This window comes from Archocentrus centrarchus, chromosome 1, assembly GCF_007364275.1.
Source record: "Archocentrus centrarchus isolate MPI-CPG fArcCen1 chromosome 1, fArcCen1, whole genome shotgun sequence".
Classification (NCBI taxonomy): Eukaryota; Metazoa; Chordata; class Actinopteri; order Cichliformes; family Cichlidae; genus Archocentrus; species Archocentrus centrarchus.
Window position 1 is genome coordinate 18,746,580 of NC_044346.1, and position 22,340 is coordinate 18,768,919.

The 22,340-nt window shown below is 41.0% G+C and overlaps 1 protein-coding gene across 1 annotated transcript in view; it reads right to left on the reverse strand.

The window, feature by feature from the left end:
* ctnna2 (catenin (cadherin-associated protein), alpha 2) overlaps nt 1-22,340 on the reverse strand; it is a 379,156-nt gene that overhangs the window by 15,512 nt on the left and 341,304 nt on the right. Inside the window, exons 12-14 of the mRNA XM_030740562.1 lie at nt 19,867-20,067; nt 10,731-10,882; nt 6,752-6,865 (exon numbers count right to left, since the gene is read on the reverse strand). Coding sequence (XP_030596422.1) covers nt 6,752-6,865; nt 10,731-10,882; nt 19,867-20,067 — 467 coding nt within the window. The remainder of the gene's footprint in view (nt 1-6,751; nt 6,866-10,730; nt 10,883-19,866; nt 20,068-22,340) is intronic.

Here is a 22,340-nt window from a genome sequence, read left to right on the forward strand (position 1 = left end):
ACACTTCCAAATATTAGTTCACCAAGCGGATTTTTAGTATTTTTATTAAAGTTACCAGTGGTTCTTAAAAGTGGGGTCTGTGGTGCATAGCACAGGTGCCCTTAGAATAAGCTATAAATCATAAAACTGTGCTGCATTATTAAAAAAAGTTAATAAAGCTTTATACATATGGGAATTACTCATCCCAATTAAATGAGCACATTGTTTCTATTTTCCTTTCTTACTTTTTTGACCCAGAAGAATCTCACCCAGAAACAGTGGCAGCCTACCTTAACAACGGCAATAAAAATACAGAGCCAAGTCACCAGAAGCAAAGCACTACCTCAGAAAACTTAAAATACTGCTGTCTTTTTTCACTACCTAAGAGAATCTTAAAACATTTGTCATATATACACTTTACAATTATGTTAATACATATTTTTCGCACTACATCAGCAACTTAAAAATATTGCTGACACTGATGTTATAGTTATATTGTACCAATCTTTATAACAAACAAGACCCATCACCAACAGGAATATCCTTCAGAGATTAATGAAAATATAAAACAAGAGCACCGCTGAGCGGGGGCAGACACTTGGCTGTTATGGATTTGTAACAGGGAAGGGGGTGGGGTTGGGGGGGGGGGGGGGGGGGGTGCTGTTATAGTAAAGTCAGTGAACAAGTGTGTGAAGTTTGATGGGTCTAAATTAAACAGTATGTATCTATAGTGTGAATCTGAACATCCTAGTCGACGTCGTTCTTGAGGTATCGTGTTCCCAAGATTTTCAGAAAACTTGACCTCTGACCTTTACCATCAGGTCAAGTTGCGAGACGCAAACTTGTCTGAGAATTTTAGCAGATGAATTAATGGCGTGAATTTGAACATACTAGTTGACATTGTTCTCGAGTTATGGCCAACATTAAGGTTTTTTGTAGAACAGACGCGGCCGTCAGTGCTACGACAATAGCTCGAATTTTTCTTTGAAACAGCCACGATAATAAATGCTGAAGTCAGGATGAGATTACAGCCCCATTTCATAACAGAAAACGCTTCAGCAGACATCTTATTACCTTGTACAAAACTACTTTGTCCTAATTTGGAGGCCTTTTATCCAAATACTTTTAGTCACCCCTGGCTTAGTAAAGATATAATACATATAACATCAAAAATATCATTTTAATGTTAACAATACTCATTAAATCAAATCTATTTTAAGCATGTTGTAAGAGATTGATATTCTGTGATTATCTGTAACATTTCTACAAATACTTTTTGGTAACCACATCCTAGAACAGAAACAAAAAGTTCCATGGTAAGCAAATTAGAAAAATCATGTACCAAGCATAATGCAATCGTGTTGTTTACATTTGAGCAATATTGCTGAGCAGTAGGTATGGCTTTAATACTGATCAATGATGAGTCATAGTCTGTAGTATTTACGGCCATAAGTCATCGCTGACCAAAATGTTGTACAATGTTCAGCCAGTCAGAAGTTGGTATCACAGGCTAACCAATAAGGCTGCAGGCTCGAACTGATGTTACTATAAACAGACTGGCTCTTTACTTACAAATTTGGGATTCCCCAGTTTCTCACTATCTAGCTACTGCCACCTGTTCAGTGTCCTAGGTCAGCTGCTAGATATGGAGAATCCCCACTTTCTCCATTTCACTCAATAACGGTAGGTATAATCAATCCCACAGCACAATATGATCACATGATTAGGCTAAGCCAGTCAGGCATGAGAAAGAGGCTACATATAATTAGCATGTTATCATAGCATTAGCAGCCTGAAATGCTGTTCAGTCTCCACTTCAGATAAGTAGAGCCAAAGTGTACAAAGGGTACGAAGCATCCAGGAATATGAATATCATGTTGCACATCTTTGGAGAGTAAATAATGCATATGCTAATTCACGACTCAACTCCTTGTGCTTTTGGAGTCTATAGACTGGAAAGGTAAAACCTCACGGTCAGACACCCGCACCGATGGACAGACAGACGGTATGACGACAGTATCCTCCTGCTTTATTTTGCACGGGAGGGTAAAAAGCCTGTTAATTTTCAGTCCTTCCTTTCCCATTCCCCATGGTATCAAAAAATGGTGCTGGGGATCGAGTGTTTTCGAGTATTGTTATCTAGTTTGAAATTCTAGTACTGTGACAACCCTAATATATTGCATGAAATTCTCTCCGAGGGTAGCCCGGTGCTCTGCTCTTCATGCACAACTGCTGCCTCCTCACTGACCTGAATCTGTGTTGCTACCACTGCCACTGGTGTTACAGTTGTTTGTGCAGCATTTCAAAAGCACCTTTTAAACCCCACATCCCACTGGTGGGGAAGTCACTACCTGCTGAGCTGAACCTAAGGTTCACCAAATGACACCAAATGACAAAGTCAAAGTCTAAATGCCAAATATTAACACTCAGCCATATTCTACATTTATATTTTCGACATTCTTGACTGGTTGGATTTGTTGTTTCACTTTGTTCTGTATAACACCACTTGCTGTGTCTTAGGTTTTAAAAAAGCTTTATTTATGTTGCTGATTTGAATTATAACCTGTTTTTAAATTCATATGAGTCTGAATAATAGTTCAAGTATTCACAAATATAACCTTGAGAACAACAAAAGGAATTTTAGTCCAGAGTCTTTAAAGGTGCTTGTGCTCACAGCAGGTGGGGTCTGACAAGTCAACAGCTCCTTGGGATATGGCTTGCTGATTACATGTTCATGTCTTAGTGTGGCCAAAAATACAACGCACTGTGACTGCTGCCTAAACAATAGGGACACCGGTGCGTTTGCTGTGACAGGCAGGGCTCTCTGACCTCAGGTCTTGAAGGTGGTAATTATCATCTTTGCTGTTCACATCTTTCCTGCACCCAACTGTTGAGGCATCAATAATTCACTTATTTCTATTATTATATTGAACAGTGTACTGCTGGTGTCAAAAGGGGTGACTATGCCATTAGGAGAAATACATGGTATCTATGGTATGGTTTTGCAAAGTGCCACTGTAATGAGGTACTGTAGGGAAATAAAAATGTAAACTGAAAATCAGAGTGCTTCTAGATGCACTAAAAATCTTTTCCTCCCCCATCTTCTGCTCATAGAATATACATAAAACAAAGGCAAACTGCTCTCCTAAACAACTAAAGGGAGCCAAAAGTCCTTTGAAACTCAACAATTTAGACTGAAAATTCCCTCTCTAAAATTAGGGATCGGGGGAGGTTGGGGAGAGAAAGTGAGGGATTTGGTTAGTATACCGATTCACTCTGAAAATGGCGTGACAAAAGAGAAAGTGTCACGGAGGAAAAGAGAGAAAGAGGTTCTGAACACCAAAGAGAGCTACAGCACAGGGGTAAACACACGAGCCAATTGGGATGTCAGAGGAGCAGGAAGGGCCCCTGGTGAAGCACCCCCCCCCCCCCCCCCCCCCCCCCCCCCCCCCACACACACACACACACGCACGCACGCACTCACCCGCCCCCCTCCTCCCCTGCACTCTAGAATTCACTTATCCCCAAATCCCTTTCCCTACTTTACTGATAACAACAAGGAGCGGGCCTTGGGAGCTTAACATAGTGGCAAATCCGGCCGAGGGAGTTCTGTGCCAATACACTCTACGACTCGGCTACGTCTGCAGGGATTAGAGCGCTTTCCGGGTTTCTTCACCAAGTGCGGCATCTTGAAATGACTTTAATTTGTTTCATTTGAAATAAACTGCCCAGACACTCAGAGTTCAATTTTATGGATGACCTATCAGCAGTGTTATCCAATCACAGCGTTAAGAAATGTTTGGTGTGTATTGGGGGGGGGGCTTTATGTTTGGCTCCCCATGCATTATCTGTGGCTTGTTATAGAAGGAGAGTTTGCTTCAGCGTGTTCTGATAGAAAGAAACACTACACACAGACCGAGTTTCCCTCTGTCTTTCTGCCCCTTCATTATACATGTTTGCTCTAATAACTTAGCTTTATGCATAAGTATAATACAAATGACAAGTAGCGCACTGTACAAGCCTGGGGAACAAAGGCTCCAGGGACTGCCCTCGACTTGATTTTTTTTTTTCCTTTTGTTCCTTTGGAGCAAGAAAGAGATACAGTGAGATTAAGTAAGTTACAGAAATATCATGCCTGTGTCCTGTGTGTGACACCCACATGCTGAAGGTGCTTGGAGGGATCGTGACTGTAAACCTCAGTATGCTCATGTCAGATCCTATGGCGAAACCTGATTACGCTTTCTCTTGTCTGTTTGAATAGAAACACGGAGCCCTAGCGTGGACTTGGCATGACCATGAGAGGATAGCAAGCTTTATCCTGATGTGACTGGCTGAGGCAGACTGGGCAGATCACCAGCGGTTCACAGTAAACACATCTTTTATGAATGCACTTGGCGTCATGCGTGTTTTAACTCTGTCCATGAGTAAAACAGGCAGTACCAATTAACTATGTGAGACACTTTGTCAGCTTGCCAGATACAAAAAAGGCACGACATGATGATGCAAAATAAATGTGCAAGTAACACGTTTGATAACACGCTGTGATAAACTGTAATGCACACTTAAACGGCACAAGCTCAGTTATATGGCTTTTTAATTTAAACCACCTTATACCACTATATCACAGTAATAAGTTATGACAAAGGGACATGTTGTGACTTCAGACTGTTCCCAAGAAGAGCTGCCCACTCAAATCACAGCTGAGTGCCAGGAAAACTAGTTAACAGTTTGGTGCTGTGGGGCTCCTTTGTGTGCAATGGCTGGTGTGTCTAAGCTCAGATGGCCAAGCAGTGCTACACCGCGGGTGCCTTAGTGGGAGTATGCATACAGCAAACTTAAAGTACTTCACACCCAGGACCCCTACAGCGCTGGAGCAGCTATTGTGCACCCAAAGCTGGCACCTGTTCTTCATAATTAGAATACATTTTTACTCTTCATTTGTACTGACAAACACTTATTTTCTTGGCATTTGATGGGCATGGGAAAGTGAGAGCAAATCTAGAATATTCTTCCAGGGTTGTATATAGAGTATATACAAGTATATATTTTTTTAACGATAGAAAACATATAATCTGGATTTCCCTGAGCCATTTAAGATTTCCTTCTACATGTTCCTCGTTCTTGATGTTTTATTAAGAAAAAGAACAGCGTCAGATATTTGTTCAGATGCCTGATATGAGCTGTAATTAAATTTTACTAACAAGTACTTCTAGTGTTGACTTTTACTTCCATCTTGAAGGTGCAAAGGCAGAAGTAGCAAGATGGTGTCACCGAGTCACATAATGTGGGAGGGAAGAGGTTGGGGTGGGTGGATGGTTCAACATAATATGCAGCTTTGCCCACAGGAGCCGATTTGTTTCTACATTGCTCTCTTTAAACTATCAAAAAAAAAAAATCTTTAGCTAACCCAAGGCAATGATGAAAACAACAGAATTTTGTTTTTGTTTTCAAGGATCTGTTGGCAGAAATAATGTCATGATACTGAAAAGTTATGCAATATATTCTCACAGAAAACTTCCAGTTTTGATTAGTTTCTAAACTCCAGTAATGGTTAATGGATTGGTACTTATACAGTCCCTTTCTACTTAATTTGAGCACTCAAAGCACTTTCTTACTACAAGCCTCATTCACCCATTCTCACAGGCTTTTTTTCCCCAATGCCCAAGCACTTTTAACCTAACGTTCACACACAACGGATGCATCGGGGGCAATTTGGGGTCCAGTATCTTGCCCAAGATACTTCAACATGCAGGTTAGAAGAGCCAGGGCTGGAATCACCGAGCTTCCAATTAGAGGACAACCCTTTCTAACTTCTGAGCCACATCTGCCCCAGAGAAATATAACAGCAATAAATAAAAAAGGAGAAAAAAAAAAACAGCCTTTCTTTGAAGCCATGACCAGTACACCACTGTGGCAAATGTGTAACTGACATAAGTGAGTCAGTTGCTGTTACACTATAATTGGCTCCAATTATGATCCCATTATTGGAACTAGTTGTCACATTGGCCACTGTCCAGCACAGGGCTCAGCAGTCAGTAGTTAGCTGTTCTAACTCTCTGCAGACAGCACATATTACATGCAGTACATTAAGTCACAAAAACCTGCTGTTTTGATTTTATTTATTTCTCCCTTTTTATGCATTAGCCCCATGCATGCAGACTGTGGAGGGACACAGGCGAGATGATGCAGGCCTCTGCCACAGGGAGAGGCGTTGGGCCAAGTCACACTCCTGCCATCCACAATCCATTCAACATGCAGCACACCGCTAGAGTCTCTGTGTTGCTGGAGGGGAGCAACCACTGATACCCTCTTAATGTCCTTTAAGCTGGGCCCAAGTGAAAAATCACTAATGTGCAACAAAGCCCAGCCCATGGTGATCATGACTGAAGCCTTGGCTCAGTATTGTACTGTATTTTGTGTTCTGGCTAGTGTCTGAAGGGAATTTAGTAATTACTTTTGTGTTTACGATTGCAATTTTACACCTGCCATTCCTGAATGGTGTTTATTTAAAATAATTCAGCTTGTTAGGATCATTTAAATGGACTGTCATGCTATGTAAGTGGAACTGCTTGGATGAATCAAATTATGAGGAGCCGGGGAATGGGGAGAAATGTATCTGAACCAACTGCTAAAGCAGCAACACTTTGGTCATTTTGGTATTGCTGTTACCCTTTACCAAAAGAAAATATATGTTCTTTGTTTTACGTCAGCTTTAATATCTGAGGTATATTTGAGAAGTTGCAGCACAGAGGGGAAGTGAACGTCCACTCACCCGAGCGCTCTGTCCAGCAATAAGCTGGTCATCTTCAGTCTGAACACTAGTCCTGCTGCGAGTATCATAGTCCTCCTGTTCAAAGTCAGAATCATCTTCCAGCTCCTCTGGTGTCTGTAGCAAACACAAAGACCGAGATAAAGTCAGAGATCAGGGAACAAACTGAAATTGACAGCTGAAAAGGACAGTTATCTCTGCTTTCAAGCCCCAGTGTGCTGGAATCGTGTTGTTCTCATGCGTAAAGGATGACTTGAAGATACCTGGAAATTTCTTTTTTTTTTTTGGGGGGGGGGGGGGGGGGGGGGGGCATTTTCCTATATAAGGTCTTACATATACAATAGGTATTTCTAAATTAAATTACCAGCAGTGATGTATTATGCATCATCCTTTTGCTGAGTGCTAAAAGGATAATTGAGAGGAAAGAAAAAGTCATCTCCAAATGCATTTAATACAGCCCAAAGTATGCTGTTTAACTGCAGAACAATGAATCTGTGAACAACTTGTATTTGTGCATTATTCACAGGTAAATATCTGGACCCATTTCCACAAGCTCGTTGATTGTAACTGCAGTTTATACAGAATGATGTTAAACAGAAAGCCAAAAAGGGGCTGCCAAGTTTTAGTCAATTAAGGGGAGGAAGCGGCTTGGGGGGGAAAGTGATGGTGCGGGCAGAGTAGTTATGAAATGGAAAACCTCAAAACTCTTTGCAAATGAAAAGCAGAGAGACGGTACAGATAGGTTTAATATTATATTTAATCTTATATTACATTTTTTTTTAAAGATGAACATAAAACATATTTACTTAAAGTCTTTAGCCAAACCCTAAGTTACTGTTTGAAGGCTGAATGCCTTTTTTATGCAACATATTTAAACACCGCTGTGCGGCGACTGCAAATTCTCAAAGTAATTCAAGGCTAAAATATTTTCAAAGCTAAAGAGAAATCCCTGTATGTTTCATCAAATAAGGAATCAGCAAAGAGAATGGAGAAGAAGAAAGAAGAAGAAATTAGACAATATCTGCTTCAATGTGTGTGTAACTTTGTATCTGCGAGCATACTGAGGTGAGTGACTCAATCACTAATAAGCATTTTTATTCCTGTCTGCTGTCTTTTAAAGGATGTCTCAATGAAAAAAGGCTGGTAGTTTGCCAGGTAACTTCAAAGCAAGTTGTTGATCTGATGCAGATGGAGCGATTTTAACAGCTTCACAATGGGAACACAGCTGGGTGGCTTAGCTGCTGCAGAGCAGATGATCAAATATAGAAATGTATCTGTGTAAAATTATTCTTACATGATGACAGCCTATATTCACAGTTCCATCACAGATATGCGTGTGAAGAGCACCGTGTTGCCTGGTTATTTATATCATGATTATAATAAACTAACAGCAGTTTAATTTTTCTCAAAAGGAGCAAACACGACTACAAGAATACTACAGGTTGCTGGAGGGCCTACATTTAGAATTGCACAGGCGGGTGACTCTGCTGGATCTCCTTAGTTTTGGTACAATGTGAACTATTTTCTTTCAACGCAATCAGTGAGATGATTATTGCCTAAATAAAAATAAAATATGTGCCCACTCTGCCTCGGTGATTGCATCGATGAACTGGTGATTTAAAAGGCTTAAAAGATTTAAAAGGGAAGAGCATTTACACATTGAAAATTAGCCCCTCATAATTTATTCACACAATGCTCAGGCTATGTGGAGCTTCATTATCCATTTTCTAATTCAAGTCAGTTTATTTGTACAAAGTAGCAGGAATACAATTTCTTTATAGTTTTAAAATTGCCTGTTTTGTTCATATCCATTTGTAATAAAAGTTTTATAAAAGCACACCAGCTTATTCTACTGCAAAAACTTACAATTTATTTAGTATACAATTTAATTGATTTTATTAGTTGAAAGAACATCAGTTTATTTTCTTTAGCCTTTGTTTTGTTGTTTGCTTCACTGCATCATAGGATTTTGGTTCTTTACTGACCTAATTTCCATCTTGTGACAAATTAAATGCAGTGTATTGCTGATGCATATGTTTGTCTTTAATAGTGGCTAGGCCACAATATCCAGGGTGATGGAACCAGTTACTGACCATCTTATTCACGATAGTCAGTTTAAAAAAAAAAAGTAACCCAGTCGAATAACAGCGGTGGTGTAAGCAATAGTAATACCAACTTATTTCACAACAGGTGCAGCAGTGATGATGCTGGATTGTGCTTTTCCTCCATCAGAAAATCTTTAGCACAGTCTAATTAGAGCTGTGATCACACAGACATTAAGACTGTGTGAAAAAAAAAAAGAAAAATGCAGCCCCCTCTTTCATTTCAATCAGGCCACTGTGTGGTTTTGCCAACTCAGAGGTTGAGTTACCTTGGAGATTATGCTGTTATGTGTATATGGTTTATCAACCCCTGAGTGAGCTTTATAATTTGTTTAAGCTCAAAGATCTTTTATGAAAAGGGGCCTACTAAGATAATATTTTAGCATTTAAACAGTGTATGAAACTGCATAACCCCCCACCAATGCATCACAGCAGCCTCTTTCATTGTTTTTATTTTAAATTTGTAAATCTAGCAAAAATTAAGCTTTCTACGTGAGACATGCTGTAGGTCCGTTTCAGGTGTAAATACTGGTAACATTACAGTCTGCAACCATTGTTCACTTTCAGATCGCTTCCATTCTGTTCCACACTTGCTGCTCTTTCTCCCTACCCTGTGTGTATGTGTATGTGGGCACATAAAGGCCAGGACAAAATCACATTTCCAAGAACTTTCTTAATAACTTTCCACTCTTCTCAAGTTCAGCCTCAATTTTTAAACACTGTGGAGAATTGGTTTCTTAATCCACTGACTGCTCATGAGATCTGTGCTGTAAAAATTCTAAAGGAGCTATTACTTAGTGTAAGTGGGGGGAAAAAAATAAAACATACACTTAAAAATAAATGAAAAAATAAATAAAAATTACACGTGGCACCGGCATTTGCTATCTATATGATGAAGTCAGGCAACAGAGAAAGCAAGGATCTTCCAAGTTGTTTCCCCAGAAAGTAATTGAACTTGGATAGGATTATAAAGCCAGCTGGTCCTAGGCAGTTCAAAGCTGCCTGTTTTACATTATTTACTAACATCAAATTATTTCCCATAATTAGATTTTTTTTTTCCCAGAGCTGCACTGGGAAACGTTCCAGCCTGCATAAAGTTGAATAAATGAATTACGTGGTGAAGAGGGGAGGGACAGTTTGAGGGGTTGGGGAAGGGGGGTGCAGATACTGTAACATCAGATTTGGTATGTGAAACACTACAGTTGGTATCTTGTTGTTATGCAGCCTTTTTATCGTGATATGCTGTCAAGTGTTCCACCAGCTTCATAAAACAGATCATGTGACAGGTGTGACACTCCAAATGAGAATTATAGATTTCAATTATGCTGCTCTTTATCCTTAGGGCAGATGTATTTTTGTCACTAATTTTTCTGCTATCATCTAAGACAGACAGCAGCACAGTTTGTTGTGGGAATAAAGTCCCTAAAATGTACAACAAAAATTCTGGAAAGGGATGAGCAAGTGTCAGAAATTTGTCTCATCTGTCATGTTCACCAGTAGACTCAGGAAGTTTTTTTTTTTTTTTTTTAATCTCTGTAGGATAGACATTTAAACATATTAAACTGAATATAAAGACCATAATGGCAGTGAAGTTGCAAAAAAAAAAAGAAAAGAAAAAAAAAGCATATATTCAAACAAATAAGCGCAACACTTTGTCAATGACAAATTAGCAGCACTAGAAAATGAACAAAATCATTCAGATGTTTAGACTGAAATACTCAATCAAATATTTTGAATAAATGAGGAAGACAGGAAATTACTGCAATTAGGTTTTTTTTGCAACTGGCATCTCAAAACATTTTCTGACACCGTAGCTGAGCTCTAAAAGCATTTCAGTGACTGTTTCCCTTTAGCGCTTTTACAGAAGATAATGGACGTACCCTTATCATGAGGACAGCTTTCCTGACATCGCGGACGCCATCATACACCAAACGGGATGCATCAATGAACTCATTCTCCTCAAAGGGCTGTGGGGGGCTCATACTCAGTGCCTCGATAGCTACTTCCACTTGTTCGGCAAATCGGGGCATTACTGCAGAAAGAAAGGGGTAATGGAAGTAGAGACAGAGAACAAAAAAGAGACAGGAGATACAGGTTTTTTTTTCTATAATAAGAGAAAGGTTAACAAAAGGAAAAATATAATGAAAGCACAACTATTACTGTGCCGTTTTCTCTATTCGAGGACATGACCACAACTTTCTTTAAATTGTCTAGCAGCGTTCCTCATCAGTCTGTTCACTTGTGCACTTCAGGAATGTCACCCTAAACCTCTGTGTAAACAACAATATGCCATTCACACACGGCACACCAATTAGCTACTCCACATCGGCTTACCCGGCACGAAGACCGGCCTGTCTGTCACAGATCGGTTTGTGTGTATGCTGCCATGTGGCGTGGGGAAGTGCGTGCATGTGTGCGTAACCTGGGAGCTAGCTGGGAGGGGTCTGTGTGTGTGTTTGTGTGCGTGCGTGCGTGTGTGTGTTTCAGCATTAGAGCACGAGGATGCAAGCTCAGCCTGTTAATTCACAATGCCGATGAAGGGAAACAATTTCATCAAAGTCTTTTTGAGCCACACAAAAGCCAAGCAACAAAAGAAACGTCCCTACTGACCATAAAAATGGTTGGTTTTGTTGTCGGGATCCATTGGCTAGACCTGATGGAAGCGCTTTATGCTTTTTGTGTCTTCAAATGAATTGTGCTGAATGTGAATAGACATTGCTTAATATCCAAAAATACAGACTGAATGTCTTAAATATTTAGCAGGCTACCTTTCTAAGTAATCTCCTGTTGTGTCACTATAATTGAATTCTGAATATAATAATGTTTTTTTCCTCCCTCATATGGACCTTGTGCTGTAGTAAATTATCATAACAAAAGCAATGGCTTACCTGGAAAGCCAGTTGCCAGCCAGAAAAAGCGTCCATTTACTGTATATTTATAGGTTTTTTTTTCAAACACAACAAATGGCTAAAAACTCACTATTACTTTTGATTTTATTTCAGGTGTACAAATAGAAAAGTATTTTCTTTAAGTCCACAACAGATATTAGAAATGACTTTATATAGAGAAAGACAGGGTGAGAGAAAGTAAGAGAAGGACATTGCTTTATTTTTATATGCGTTAAGCAAAAAAAATGACTCAGCTGCTTTAGCAAGCAGCAGCTATGTATCAATAGACTAGATTTTTGACGCTATGAATAGCTTAAGACAACATAATTAGAGAAGACGACGGGTCTAATGAGCACAGAGAGACAAGAAAAACAGTGGAAAAGAAATTAGGTAAATGAAATGAGGTATTGCAGCTGGGCTAGTGAGCCAACTTTGAGATTTTATTACTGTTTTCCACACCTTCCCCCATTCTTACATGCAGAGTGAACTAAATCAATTAACGAGCTTGCACTAAAGGTGTATCTGCAATGTGCTTATTTGTCTGATATAAAACATAAGCTATATTTCACCAAACATAAAAGGCACTACAAAAAAAGTCTCTCCCTTTTTCTTTTCATTTTTAATTCAGTTTAATCCACTTACTGGAGAAGCGTAAAATAGGCTTTTGGGAATTGCTGGGAAGGCGTTTTAAATAGAAATATTTAAATGTTCTCTGTGCTCTTAATGAGCAAAGTTGCTGATGGTAAGGAGCAATTTCACTCATTCCAGTTGAAAAATGATGAAGGGAATTAAATGTGACCATGTAGGGATGGATTTTTTTTTTCACCCTCTAAGCTTAAGCATACTTTAAGTGAGGAGTTATGGAAGTACAATGAAAGCCTCAAACCTCAAAGCAGACATGGTGTGCCCCTGCGACATGTTTAACAAGATTTAAACAGCGCAATCTGCACAGTTTCTGGTTCCTAAACCACAATTTCACATTAAGACAGCCTAATTTAGACAATCAAACACATAAAGTGAAACTACATGCACTTACATTAAACAGGTGAACACAAAAACATCTCTAAATGAATGATCTTGGCCCCTCGGGACTATTTGCTAACAAGTTTTCCCAATGTTTCAGCAGAACAGCGTTCGCTGTTTTTGTTTTGGGGGGTTTTATTTGCACTTGAGTAGCGAGAAAAAAAAAAAGACTGCAGATATAATTGTATATGCTGTGTCTCATACTTTATAAATGTATATACTAGTACATTCCCATGCAATAGTATTATTTGGTCTGTTCATTCTGTTGGAAACTGGCATACTTAATTATACTGAGAGAAGTAAAAAAAAAAAAAAAAAAATAGGCTTGGTAGATGTTGTTTAGATGCTAAAAATAGGTCATTTTAGCCCTTTGATAGGTGACTGCTATGCAGTGTGACAGTGCCATAATATATCATCCATAATTCAGGTTTTCTGGCTATAAATTAGATGTTACTGTCATGAAATTAAAATCACAGAATGCTTCTATAAGGTTTTATAGCTGCATAAATACTAAAAGTGGGTCATTTTAGCCCGTTGGTCAACATGATGACATCATAATATTTGATATAGATAAGAACCTTCAGGAGCCCAAGATGTACGTATGTGCCAAGTTTGGTTACTCAACTCCTGATTGTGTAGGCGGAGTTGGCAGCCAAACAAACAATCACACAGACAGAGATTTTGCATATTATCATAAGATACACATATTGTGGCTGCAAAGTTGAATTAGTGAATTTCAGTCAGTTTAGAAAATAAATACTACTACCAAATGTTTACAGAATGGTTTTACATAGTTTGACATACTGTAGCAAGTTTGACACAGTGAGGCTTTCTTTCTATTGGCTTGACAAAACCTAAACCCAGAGTCATCTATAATGGGCGCCAACAACAGCGTTTATCAACTTTCTTTGTTAAACCAGGCTTCCTGCTTCAGACTCTGTGCACTCCCACATAAAAGGAGGCTTTTGATGTGTCATTTGACTCTTCTTCCACCTAAAATTGATCAACTGAGCACCGCTGTCATCACAAGGCTAAAATAGTTATGCTTAATTCTTTTTTTTTAGTTATTACCCATTGGTTTTTGTCCCATTATTGCCCTGTTACTTAAATTTCATGCTGATATGATACAGATACACCAAGCTATTCTTTGGGTATTACTTTTGTAATTACATGGTATTTACTTAATCATCACTCCACAATTTGAGAATCACTGGTCTAAGGTATTATTATGTATATATACAAAGTTTTCACATTTCTATGCTTTAATATGATTTCCCTATAGTGGAACTCATATCTTGTGGGGCCCCACTTTAATGGTAGTGCCATGATTTGTGCAAGCAGAGCTTTGGAGATTTCTTGACTTTGAAATTTACTATGCGCATCTGGTGGAAAATGTCACTAAAATACAGCAATACTAAAGCAGTTTAGCTAGAAATCATACAGAAAAATATATATTCATGGCATAATGTCAGTCTTCTGCCATTTTGGAGAAATTATCAACAACCACATGCTAAGTAATTATATTAAAGGAAAAGGAAATGTCAACCCAGAATCTATTCTTACTATAGTTATTATGCACAGTTGCTTTATACAGTGTGAAAAGCTTTTCCTTCAGCTAATTGAACCAATGCAGCTATCCAAAGACAGCATGACACATTTGCTGCAAAATAGGTGCACTGCTATTATGCAGAATGGTCCACCATATTTACCATTACTAAATCATATGAAAATTACATCTAGCTGCTACACATTAACCAAACAGATCTGCTAAAGTACTAGGATTTCACTCACTGACAGATGCTGGTAAAGATGAGCTGTAGCCAACAGCTATCAAAGGAGCCATGCTGCAAAATATTAAGCCTTACCAGTATCCAAATGGATGAGTTTAAAAAAAGATGCCATGAAAGAGGAGGGAAAAAAACTCAAAAACAATAAGCATTGTTTTAACATTTATTTCCATCATCACTGCACAAGTTGCCTCACTATGATAGAATAAAATATTTTACTCATGAAGCCTCCTTCCATTTGGTGAGCTGTAATTGTCATGTGTCACTGTAATTGGCACAGTTATTTCAAAGCCAGTGAGGGCAGAGATATGATTCATATAGAGAATGAGAGCAACGGTACAGTTTTGTTTTCTAGTAATGCGATTAACACTCACAATCTAGAGATAAAAAAAAAAAGCTTAAATACTAACCTCCAAGCACAGATTGTGTGACTGAATGAGAATTTGATAAAAAGGGCAAATGTTTGTAGACATGAAATACAATGCGCCAAAATCTTAATACTTTAGTCAGACCATAATTTTCCTGGCGTAATTTACAAAAGCAGGATGGGAGAGGAAATAAGGTGGGAAGGGATACAAAACACGGTGCATCAAGAATAGCTAGGGGCTTAATAACAGCAGCCCACAAAATTGTAAATTACAGAACCTTTTATAAAACATATTACTGTCATTAACCTCCATCCCTGTCCTACAAGCACTGCAGCCAAGCAGCATCTCCTCTTATCTTAATTCACTGCACAGGTAAGCACAAAAACGTGACCAAAAAGAAACAATCAGTGTTTCCCCAAATGATAGGTCAGTTCTACTTCCTCTCTCGATATTTGAGAGCCTTGCAATTTTTCCTGTTCAAAAAGATCGTTCTCTAGAGTTAAATCTGCCTTTTCCCATTCAATGTAGATGATGAATGGGAGACGGCTAATTTTTGGCACGATTGCAACCTTATGTAACACTCAGCAAGGCCTTTAGAATGTAGTGCTGCTGCACTTACGTAAACCAAAACCACCGAATGTGCTTTAAGATAGCTACACAGTTTGTATGGCCGGTCCCTAATTTTTGAAAGCTCTCATTTATGTGAATCTTAACAGCTCTGATGATCAGCAGTCGAACCACAAAGTGAATGTACTGTATATGTAATACTGGAAAAAAAAAAAAAAATCTTCTTGCTTACTGCTCTCCTCTCCTTCACACTAACCTTGGTTAAATTGTTCCACCTACCCCTTCCTACTGCACTGCCAGTTCCATAGCAATTTCCTCATCACTACTCTCTCCCAACGTCTGCCTCTTTTTACTCACTGATTGAAAGATCCCACCTCCTCTCTTTGCAGGCTTAGTTTGCCATTTGTTTGTCTGGTTAAAAAGTCTTTTTCTATCATTAAAACAATGGACACAGATTCAAAAATTATAACTCATTTATAGCAACAACTATGTTGTACACTTAAGAGCTATACAAAAAGGATGAAGAAAAACACACACACACACACACACACACACACAGGTATTTTGTAGAGCTGCATTCTATGAAAGGTCTTTGTTTTTCTCCATTAGACCCTCCAATTGGCATTAACAGGTGATTTCTTTGGGTACATGTGTGAATGTGCACAACACACTGATGACTCATTAAAAGCAGGCTGTCGCTGCATATGGGCACATTCCATTAGCACTTGTGTCTACGTGAATATGTCCTGCACTTGGACACATTCATATTTAAGGATTGTGTTCTGGTGGTCTGTTGAGGGCAGAGTGTTTGTAAAACTGAGTCCATGTAGGACTGGCAGTTGGTCTCGCACACAGAGTCAGGCTGCTTTTTTTTTTTTTATCTGCAAACAGAGCGGGGAAGTCAGAGCTGAAAACAAGTGGTAACTTGAGCAGTCCACTTGTGATCAGATCACTGAAGGCGCATGTTAATGCCAGGTATGAGCCAGCCTTAGTGGCTGATGCACTTCCTTTTAGTGCTCTTGATCCACTGATTTACAGGCATGACATGTGGGTGGTGGTGTGTCCATGTGTGTTATTACTCACTGCAAAAGCCTGGCTAAATCCTATTTACTGTGCCCTGATGTAATAACAAGGAGCAACATCACCCTGCTACCTAAATGGCACACTGACTTAGGCAATATATCAGTATTTTAATCTACCCTCTCCAGACACCATGTTAATGACCAACTTAAAAATTTGTTTCTCCTTTTGAGAAGAAGATTAGTCTAAACCAAGGGAGTTAGTGGGCAGAAAAGTGTATCAGTGAGGAAGGAGTTGGGGGGGGGACGAGAGGGAAGCCATAACCACTTTCCCATTAGGCTATTGATTTTTCTCTCTCTCAAGGACACGCTTCAATCCTGGGCCCATGTGTAGACTGTCTGTCAGGAATCTATGGCTAAGCTTTACACTGAAGAGTTGTGAGCCTTGGCTGCCTGTATTTGGCCTGGGCATAAATCTGGCCACACTCGAAATGAGAAAGTGGGATGGGCAAATTAAGACAAGGTCAAAGGGTAGGTAGCTGTGATGAGAGCTGTGTACCAGCTGTCAGAAAGAAAGGCAAGCGGCTGTGATTGGCATGAGTGGCCGTGGGCATAAACACAGGAGCAATCCAATAGAAACACAAATAGCCAACTCAAAACACGCAACTATTCACACACACATACACATACACAGACAGAGTAAAACGATAAATGTTTTACACATGCTCACAACTGGAGGAAAGTTTAAAAAAGGGGACCACATCAATGAATTCCACTAAAATCCTTGCGCAAATCGCTTAGTGAAATCCTTGGTGACAGCTATTGATTTTTTGGTGGAATCTAGTTAATTGGACTCAGTACCCTCTAAAAACTGTGTGGTCCTATATCCTTTTTCTTTGTTCAGCTACACTTAATCATCTTTCCCCCTAGCTATAGATTTCTCCTTGACTGTGTTCAAATCCATAGACATCAGGTCTGTGAGGACGGAGGGGAGAGGGAAGCAAAAGTTCACAAGGATCAATAAGTGCTTTATGGTCCAGATCAAATGTGCACAGTGCACCCCTCCAACACCACTACCACCACAAACACTCCCCCAACTACTGCTAAGAAGGAAACAGGAAGGGAAAACACAACAGGTCTTCATCAAAGAGAAATATGGAGCCAATGAAAAACTCGTCTAACCCAGTTGCTAATTCCCCCGCCTTAACATCTCAATTAGCAACCAAATTGAGAGGAAACCTTGTTAAAATTTAAGACAGAAGTTGTCCCAATGGTCAAGCACCATGAGAAAATGCAAAAGAAATCTATCTGTTGCATGTTCTTGCTGTGAAGAATAAATCACCTCAGCCTTGACCTTAAGGTGAACCTCGCTGCCAGTCACCTTGAAACTGTGCGTCTTAAATGAGTCTACTGCAGCTACTCACTGTAGTTAACTAAATCCAAACTAAACACTTTGCACCCTTAAGGCCTAATGCCGACATGAACAAAAGTGCGATCTTTGCACACACACACACAAAACCCACAACATATTGGAAAGTATTACAGCAGTTCACAGTCATTTCCTTCAGTTAGCTCAAGTGTTAAATTTACAGGAGAAATTGTTGCCCGGTAGATGCATTTATCAAAACTGCTGCAAATACAGCCTATTTCAAGTTGGAAACTGTGTATGTGATGTGGAAACATCAACAGTTATCCATTTGTTGGTGTTAGTAACGCTGACATAATGCTTCTTGATTGTGCTGACTCTTGCTCCGTGGAGGATAAAATCGAAGTATGGGACAAGGTTCTAAGTCATACAAAATTGACCTCAGGCATCCATGAGATAATCACCACTGAACTCTATCAATTAATTACCCCAATCAATTAAACCGAATCATGCAATGACTGAACAGAATGCTCTTAAGATACCATATAACTAACACTATAAGTAGACTATTATGGTGGGGTTCAGCGCCAGAAGAGGGTCTCAGACAGATGGCTGCATGAACACACGTGGCACACCTAATGCTGTTTGCGACTTATCAGCTAGCAGGGAGGGGAGCTGATTGTGTCTCTCAATTATCCTGGCAGATGAAAGTAACGAGCGAAACAATAGATATACCAGCTCGCTAAATGGGCTCTAATGGGAGAGATAGAAAGCAGAGTCGGAAGGAAGGGTGAGGATGGAGAAAAGTATAACAAGGAGGCGAGCTGCTGCTGTGCCGATGTGAAAAGGGATTGTGGTCCGATTTTATTCTTGTGGACAGGTAATTGCTAAATTACTTCTCTCCTTTCATCCTGCATTTTTATTTTATCCATCTTTTATGATGCCACATTTTAAGGGCATATTATGGTATATTTTTAAGGGATTTGAATATTTCATGGCAAGGACACCATACTTTTTCTTCTTTGCTTGTGTCTAGACACCTTGTAAACAAGACAAAGTAATATAAAGCCTCATATAAAATTGCAGTAAAAACAGACAACTGTCACCAGTGTGCTATTGTAGTATTGTAGGAATGTTTTTGTATGAAAAATTGCTACAACATTTGGAGTTGTAACATGAACAGCCCTGGCAAAAATGAACAAACACATCTTTTCTACTGAGACTTGTCTGAATTTTTCATGTAGCTGGTGCGCATATCTTCCAAGAACACTGCAAAAGATTTCACCTTCTCCCACCTAGTAAATAATACGAGACTACACCTCAACACCTGCGCTCAAAGTGGAAGCGTTACAAATGCACTGAAGCAATGTCAAAGTTTAGCTCTAAGTGGTGTAGGTGGTGACTGAGTGATACATGTTTTCCTCCTCTGGGCTTACCGGCTGTACTAACCTGTATACATAGCACTGCTGATCTTACCAGCTCCTGTACATATTGACTTTCACAGATGCTTTCTATACATGCTAAACTGTAAGCAAAAGAAGACCTGGCCACTGCGCGGGACCCCCTGATTGATTCATATAACAGAAATCAAGAAGTGATGTTAGATCTTTAGGCCTAAAGCACAAGCTTCTATATATACACAACACGTTCAGGGGCCCAGTCCAGTATATACTACTGAGACAATATAAAAACTCCAATAGTCCCTAAAACACAGCTCAAAAATGTTCAATTCTTTTGAAGGATTTAGAAAATGTCTTTATTTTTTGACTTGATTGGCATAGAGACAAATGCAGCTTGTTTGTGTGTGTGTGTGTGTGTGTGTGTGTGTGTGTGTTTCTACTATTCCTAAAAGTAGTCTGACTTGCCAAAGGCTTGTAGCAAAATCTTTAACACAGTCTAGGTGTGAAGGATAGTATATGCATCATACTAGTACTACATTAAGCTGTGGTTCATGTTGGAGCTTCCACAGCTACACGGGCTTGTGTACAGCGCACTAACCAGTCTCAGACAGGAGCTTGATGGACTCCAGCACACGCTCGGTGTAGACCCCGGGCTCATAGTTTTCCATCTCAGCGTTAATGATGTGGACCACGCGGGCAGCTCGGCCCCGGATAGCTCCAGCAGTTCGGTCAAGAGTGTCCACATCACCCTCTTGGAGAGCTATTACACATTTGTTGACATCCTCAAGGATGTGGTTCTCTTCAGAGAAAGAGAGGGAAAAGGATAACAGTGAATGGAACTGGAAGGACCCAAGGATTTCAGTTGTTGGGAGAAATAATTATTGTTCTTTTTCTAACTTCGTTCGGTGTTTCACTATGGGAATCGCCTTGGCGTGACCAACTACGGAAGCTCCAATGACACCACGTCTGTCTGCGACAGACCTGCCAAGCCGTGCTCAGGGCCCCGCCCCTCCTACTATCACGGCTGACCAGCTCCTCCCTACTCATTCTCGCTTTCTTCCCGTGAGAAACTACATCGGGCTCCCTCAGCGCGCCCAGGCTGGCTTGGTTAGCTGTTTAACAGTTCTCAGGCGTCCCGTAGAGGAGTACGTCGCCGAACGCAGTTCTCCAGTTTTCAGTCTGGATTGTGCTGAGTAAGTCCTTCGAAAGAAGTGTACTGGTAGTTATACACCCTGGACAGCGACCGCGTCGTGGCGAGCTGTCTTCAGCGGTCACCTGGGTTTAATTAGCAGGGTAGCCGTTGTGTGTGTGTGTGTAACTTGGGCTAACGCGTCACGGCGAGCTTTTCGGTGTCCGGCTAGCATTAGCTTGTTAGCGGGTCAGTACCGTGTTAGGTCTGGCTAGCATTAATTTGCTAACCGACCCTAAACAGTGTTAGGTTTCAGTTAGCATTAATTTGTTAGCTGGATCAACTGGTAGAGCTCAGCTAACGTGTCACGACGAGCTGACTCTCACGGCGACTAGCTCGGACTTAACCCCGTTGCTAGCGCTAGCTACAAACAGGCTAACGTGTCACGACGAGCCTTGTATAGCTCAGTCTCACCATCTTTCCGACCACGATGGCTACGGCTCCTACCCCCGCCAAAGGGTCAGAACCGAAGGCCAAAGAGGCTGCATCCCGCCCATGCCCCGCATCATGCGGTGCTTCCATTTCGGGCAGGGACTCTCATCCGATGTGCATAGCTTGCATGGGTGCTAAGCATGCTCAAACTTCTCTGGCGGACCCGCAAGGTTGCTCTCATTGCGCCTTGATGCCAGAGAAAATCCTGGAAAGGAGGTTGAGAGTAGCAGTGGCTAACAGCCAGGACCCCTGTCTGTCAGCCAACAATGCTACGATTGATATCCATCAGCCGACAGCCACAACGAGCTGGGCGGACATAATGGAGGAAGTGTCCCCGGTTATGCCCCAGTTGTTCGAGGGGCTCCTCGACCCAACTGAGGGTGAGCCGGCGGATGAGGATGCGGATGGCGATGCCAACTCCGACCTCCTCGGCCTAGAAGACATGGAGGAAGAGGAGGATGACTCCACCTTCCCTGCCCAGCAGTCCAGGCCCCCAAGTGGGGCTGAAGCTGTACCCCCAGTGGACAGCAACTTGTATGATGTTTGCAAACGGGCTGCTGCCAAGCTGGGCATCACATGGCCAGCAGCCCAGGCGGCTGAAGGGGCAGAACGTGACCTGTATGATGGCAAGAGGCTCCCTCCAGCCTCACCACCTGCAAAGCAGCTTCTGCCAGCAGTGCCTGCTTGCATGAAAGAAATGAGTCGCTATTGGTCTAGCCCTTTTAAGAGCGAGCTTCCTACCCAGGGCTGCTCTAAGCTGGAGATGCAAGGAATGGGTGAGCTGGGGCTGACCGGACCCCCAGCAGTTGAGCCTTCAGTGGCTTATCACCTTCACCCTAACCGCAGGTCAGTTTCAGCTTCTTCTAATATTTCTCTGCCCAGTAAGATGGATCGCCTCACCGCATCCATCTATCAAAGGATGTACAAATATTCAGCACAGTCGGTGTGTTCCCTTAATGCGGTTACACTGCTGTCAGCTTATCAGGCAGAGATTTTAGAGGACATGGGCCGTCAACTGGACTCGGGGTCTCCAAACCCGGCCCTCTGGGATGAGATCTGTGTGGTCAACGATCTCATCCTACGCTCCTCCAGGGGAGCAGTCCAGGGTTGTGGGCGGGTAATGGGTCTTGCAGTCTCAGGTGAGAGAGCTTTATGGCTAAACCTGTCAGGATTGGGAGACACTCAGAAGGCTGAAATCATGGATGCAGCCTATGACCCAGCCAAGGGTCTCTTTGGCCCAGCTTTGGAGAAAATGAGAGAGACAAGCACTCTCAGAAAGCAGGAGGGAGAAGCTTTCAATCTCTGCTTACCCAGAAAAGTGAACCCACAATCTCACCAGGTGCCTAGAGTAGGCTTCGCAGCAGCAGCTGCAGTCGTGAGGGGTAGGCAGAGTGGGGCTAAAGTTCAGAGGCAAGCGGCAAGACTGCAGCCTTCCCACCAGGTCAAGGCAG